Raw genomic sequence first — 6027 nt, 5'->3', positions numbered from 1 at the left:
GATGTCGCATGGGGTTCTAGTAGAACATGTCAATTGTATTTAAATTCATGGGCGGAGGAGGAAAATACCACAAATGTTAGACATTTTGATAGTTCTACTATGGATGCAAATATTTCCACCCCAATTATAGAACACATGCCTGAGCAAGATGATTTATTTGGGGATAGTTCGGATCATGTAATGAATAGCGATGACGATTTGTATGCTACATCAAGTGACGGAGAAGATGATCATGATGTTGACAATGCAAATGAAGGGACATCGGCGCGTGTGTTAATATCTGGAGCAACAGTGACAGAGAACATTCCTATTGCACCGGAGCAACATTTACGTGCTATTCCCCAATTTTTCAATGAAGTATACGAGGAACAAATTCCAGATTCATTTGGTATTCCTTCTGCATCTCGAACAAACTTTTACAATCCTGAGAGGCCAGAGCTCGGTGTGAAAATGATATTTAAGAACAAAAACGATTTAATAGCTTCAGTGAAGGATTTCTCAGTTCGGGTTTTGAGACGTGAATATATCATTGTCCAAAGTTCTCCGACAATTTGGAAGGTGAAATGCAAGAATTGGTCCGAAGGTGGCAATTGTGGGTGGGGACTTCGAGCATCGTTGAAAAAAAGTTTAGGCTACTTCATGATCACGAAATATGGTGATGATCACACATGCATGTCTACCCAAGTCGGTATAGATCACCACAACCTTGACGTAAACATGATAGCCAGTATACTTTTGGGAATCAGTGCGTTGTGATCCTGCATACGAAATCAAATATGTGCGAGAAAGTATTAAAGAAAAATATGGGTATGATATATCGTATGTTAAGGCATGGCGGAGTTTGAAACGCGCGGTGTAGGTAGTCTATGGCACATGGGAAAGCTCTGTAACTTTGCTTCCTAAATATATGGGAGCTTTGTCGAAGTACAATCCAGGAACTGTTGTAGAATGGAAGCATCTTCGACCGTCTGACCATCCACATAAAGTTTTGAACTTTGTGTTTTGGGCATTCAGACCATGTATAGATGATTTTCGACATTGTCGCAATGTAATCAGTGTTGACGGTACCCATATGTACACCAAATATAAGCACAAACTACTCATTGCAGTAACATTGGATGCCAATAACCAGGTTTTGCCTCTAGCCTTTGCGCTTGTTGATGAAGAAAGTTACGAGTCTTGGCATTGGTTCCTCGGTAATTTTGCACGACATGTTACGAGAGGGTGTAGTGGTGTGTGCCTTATATCTGAGTGTACTAATGGTGTGTTGAAAGGGGTGCGACGTCTTCCAATAACTGCAATTGTGGAGATGACCTTACAGCGTTGCTTGCACTATTTCATTCAACGACGAGCGCGAAGTGATAAGATGATGGAAAAAAATCAACCATGGACTGACTATGCATACTCTAAATTTGATATGTGGTCAAAAATGTCAATTGAACATCGAGTAGTAAGATTTGATCAAAGGGATAAAACAGCATCCGTCGCGACAGGAGGAAGACCGGGTCGTCAACATCACGTACAAGCTGTGAACATTTTTACGCGTGAATGCACTTGTGGTAAATTCACAATATTTGGAATTCCTTGTTCACATGTTATATATGCAGCGAAATGGTTTGGTTTGAATTCCGTACAGCTTGTACAACCATGGTTTACATTGAGCGAATACATGAACACATACGATGGAAGATTCTACCCTATTCATGATGAACAATATTGGGATGAACCTACATTCCAATTACAACACAATGGTGTTCGTCGACAAAGGAGGCAGGCTGGTAGAGATCGCACGACACGCATAAGAAACGAGATGGATCAGCCATCAACAAGGGAGAGACAACGTGGGAGGTAAAAGATCTACAATAACGTATTGTACCTTATTTTTAAACCATAACATGTGAAGTTATTAATGTAATTACAAAATTGTGTATTAAATACTTGTATTTAGTAATAATTTTTGTTCATTGCAGGTAGGTGCAAGTGAGAAGATCGAGTTGTGGTGCCAAATAATTATGTTTGTGACGTAGATTTTACAGTTTAGTATTGTATTATTATGACAATTCAGTGTTGTATTGTTATGACGATTTTATAATATGTAGTTTGTTGACTTATTTGAATTCATTTATCAATTATACTTATTTTTTGTCATTACTATAAATTTAGCCGTAAATTTATTTGTAAAAGAATAATAAATCACAATCAATACATTCCACAATTTTAAAAAGTCAAGAATACAAAAATTGTATACAAATGTTGCAAAAATAGTTAATGTCGATGGTAACGATGGCCCCCAGTGACACACGGTGGTCTTCTGATTACTCTACGCCCACGACCTAACATCTGTTCATCATCTCCATACGTACTTGTTTGTGCTGCAGATGTACTGGTGTCAGCAATATTCCCACAACCTCATTCCCTTCTGTATCAGAATATTGTTCAAATGGTATGGACGACGTGTTAAATATAGGCCGACTCTCGTTCATACTTGGTCGAAAACCACTTTGTAAAAATTTTGTGAAACTACCAACAATTGGACTGTAGTAACCAGCGTCATACGATGGAAAGCTTGAAACCACTGGCGGAGTAGTGTATGCCATATTTGAAGATGATGGTCTGGGTTCAAACTCATTTCCTGTCCACATCGATGGATATTGCACATGAGCTGGGCGTGTCTGTGACATAGATGCATATGTTATGTAACATATATTTAATACAACAAATTAAATTTACGTACATACGTAGATAAATTTACGTTCATATGTAGAAAAATTGAACATGTCTTACGATAAATTGTCGGTAGTTTGCATCAACAGGATGGTAGCCCATGATGTTCGAAGGTACCACTGGCGGCGAGAGCACTATCTGTGAAATGCGATGATACCAACCAATATAGTCCACTGTGATGGCGGGTGTATCAGGTATGACATAGTCCCCACCAATCACAAAATTATATCTATCATTCCACATTTCTACAAAATCTTTGTGATATGTCGCCCGATCAAAGTTGTTCCGGCCTTGTCGAGTCAGCTTATGAAAATTGTCGAAGTTAGTAGCAGGTGGCGGAATACCCTGACACATTCCAAACTATCGGAGACACCGCTCTGGTCATGCATCTCAACTATATGAAAATTAATCAATGCGCATGCAGACCGACATAGATGAATTCTATCTCCATCTAAAATTCTGCGAACCTCCGGGGACTCCATATCATAAACTGTCCATAGAAACTGAAGCAAATAAAATGAAAAAAAGATTACCAATTTGATAATATATAATTAAGACTGAATTTGTAAAAAAATTTCAAACTCTAAACAACTAATTTGTATATCTACCTGCCCTTCTACCATGCGGTCAAGCATATCTCTCATTATACGGACCGAATGCTGGGCCGTGTGTGTCCAAGAAAATCCGCGTCTCCACCTGCAATTTGTAAAAGTGCACAATATTTTCATTCAAACAAAATAAGAAATAATAATAATAAATTTTAAATTACGTTTTATTAGTACCGTGCGCCGTATGGTAGGAATGGTAGACCCTGCATCACATCCGCTACCTGATCTTCTGAAATAGCTACATGTTGAGCTCTATCAGGGCAAAGAAGAATAATTCTAGACCACACCCAAATCTGCAATAACATACAACAGAAATAGTCAAATCATAAGAAAAAAAGTACAACAAATATAATGGCCGTAGAAGTGTACAAATACCTGCAATATCTGAACTGGGCCACACAAATCGACCTTCAATCTCATTGATGTGTCGCACAACTCTCTATAAAGATATGCCAACACAGCAGAACCCCAGCTATACGAACTCACTAATTCTATGTCCTCAAGGAACTGCAAATACATAAGTTTCACAGCAGCACCTTCCGAGTCCGGAAACATACAGTCCACCAATGATCATTAATGCAACACAACGAGAATATTGTGCCACGTCCTTTTCAGTGCTTTGATCATTAATCATATTATTTAGGCAGTGGTCTAGCAAAGCGGTCAGATAAAGATGTGCACCTTTAATCTGAGAAGACGTGGGCGTAAAACCCAACCAAGTAGTGCAGCGCTGTTGTAAAGTATGTTTGTTGTACGCGGTATCTACACCAGTGATGGGACCGCCATCAATATTCAACCCCCAAATAAGGGCAACGTCCTGAAGGGTGATTGTTGCCTCGCCCACGGTAAGGTGAATTGTGTGCGTCTCACGATGCCATCTCTCAACAATGGCCGTAAGCAAATGATTATCATAATAATTAATAGGACCACACTGAATGACACCATAGAAGCCCATGCGTGCAAGACATAGGTGGACACGGAGGTGAATCCCAGCATTAAGCAATCTCCAAAGACATTTGTCAGACCAGCGTGGTGGAATTAGTGCATCCATGTTCTCAGCGTTGAAACTATTTGATATGTGTCTACCACGCAAATACAACACATTATCCGTATTTTCAGCCATCTTGCAAACAAAAAAATCATTAGTTAACAAATATTATATTTTTAATCAACAGAATTTAACTAAATTTTTTAAATTAAACGTATTTGTTGATGACAAATTTGTAATAATAATAAATACTGTAGATTAAATAATTTCTTCTAAAAAACAATAATACTTCATAATACGTAACATTTAATTATAATAAATACATTCGTAATAATATACTTATAATAAATACTTTATTAATAAGAAGAAGGACAATTCTATCATAATTCGGGAGATTTACTATATGTTATTAAAAAATATATACGTGTTTTTATAAATTTACTATTATTTTTAGTTTGGTTATTAGCTAATTCCTATCACTAATAATTTTATTTGTCATTAGATCATTTTTTCTTAAAATATATAACTCATTAAAATAAATCAAATAATATATAAAAAAATTGAGAATAAATTTTAAAATTTCACATAATTTTAACCTACCTAATTTATAACACAATTAATATTATAATTATAGATATGATAAACATAAAATTTCACGTAAATATAAAATCCGTAATTTATACACATATTCTAATTCTAATAATAAAATTAAATATAATTACTATAACGTAAATATAATTATTTTAAATACAATTAAATCAAATTAATAAATCACGTTAATGATTTTTAATAATAATTAACAATTAAGTAATTAACAATTAAATATAATTAACATTCAAATATAATTAACAATTCACGTAAAGAATTATTCCAATAATAATTAATATTCACGTAAATATAACTATTTTAAATATAATTATTGTGATTATTATAATATTATATCACATAATATAATTATTGTAATTAAATTTTACGTAAATTAAATATAATTATTGTAATTATTGTAGATATGATTATATCACGTAAATTTAATTATCGTAATTAAATTAAGTGCACTTATTATTATTCCAAAAATTTCTAAATCACATTTTAATAATTACAATAATACAATAAATATTATAATTAATAAACAACATAAATATAATTATCTCTTAATATTATGAAAAATATCGAAGACTTACGTTACTAAATAAATGGAGAAGTGTGAAGCGATGCTGGAAAGAAAGGCGAGAGCTCGGTGTTCGAAAGAAAGAAAAAAATTGCTCCTAATTTGCTTGCTCCACTTCGGTGAGAAATGAAGAGAGGAGGCACCGCAATAAATAATCGGATTGGCAAACTCACGGGTTGGCAAAGAAGTCACGGGTAAGCGTTCACGAGAGGGAGGTCACGGATTCTGCCACGGATTCAGATTCTAAATCCGTGGCAGTGGGTCACGGATTCAATGAATCCGTGGCCGCATAAATTATTATTTTTTAATTTTTTTAAAAAAAAGTTAGAATCTGGTACAGCATTACTTGGATTATACTATTTTTGCAACATCTCTCATTTATTTTTAAAATACTTTTATTAATTTATAATATTTAAAAAAAACCCTATTTAGATCTGCTGTGGTGGGTGTCTTTGTTATATAAATTTGAGGTAAAGAAAGAAAGAATATGGTCACTGATATTGCAATAAAGAAGATTGGTAGAGCGGGGTTAACGAGAT

General features: G+C 34.8%; 1 protein-coding gene across 5 annotated transcripts; it reads right to left on the bottom strand.

Annotated features, from left to right (window-relative positions):
• Nucleotides 1-2189: 2189 nt before the first annotated feature.
• LOC140818779 (serine/threonine-protein phosphatase 7 long form homolog) lies at nucleotides 2190-5614 on the bottom strand. 5 transcript variants are annotated; one of them, XR_012115053.1, is made up of 6 exons: nucleotides 5502-5614; nucleotides 3708-4455; nucleotides 3507-3625; nucleotides 3333-3420; nucleotides 2785-3227; nucleotides 2190-2672 (listed from the first exon to the last, which is right to left on the bottom strand). XR_012115053.1 is itself a non-coding variant. In XM_073178826.1 (6 exons), exons 1-4 carry the CDS (start codon nucleotides 3885-3887, stop codon nucleotides 3024-3026), a joined length of 591 nt encoding a protein of 196 aa, XP_073034927.1. In that variant the 3' UTR covers nucleotides 2190-2672; nucleotides 2785-2898; nucleotides 2966-3023. The 5 variants fall into 5 exon arrangements, 2 of the variants coding, with proteins under 2 accessions (XP_073034927.1, XP_073034926.1); XM_073178826.1 differs by lacking the exon at nucleotides 5502-5614 and having other exon boundaries at nucleotides 2785-2898; nucleotides 2966-3227; nucleotides 3708-3887; XR_012115055.1 differs by lacking the exon at nucleotides 5502-5614 and having other exon boundaries at nucleotides 2753-3227; nucleotides 3708-3859.
• Nucleotides 5615-6027: the final 413 nt, after the last annotated feature.

The sequence above is a fragment of the Primulina eburnea genome, chromosome 17 (genome assembly GCF_022965805.1).
Source record: "Primulina eburnea isolate SZY01 chromosome 17, ASM2296580v1, whole genome shotgun sequence".
In the NCBI taxonomy this organism is placed as follows: domain Eukaryota; kingdom Viridiplantae; phylum Streptophyta; class Magnoliopsida; order Lamiales; family Gesneriaceae; genus Primulina; species Primulina eburnea.
The sequence above is the reverse complement of the archived record's forward strand: the minus strand, read 5'-3'. Positions and strand labels throughout refer to the sequence as shown.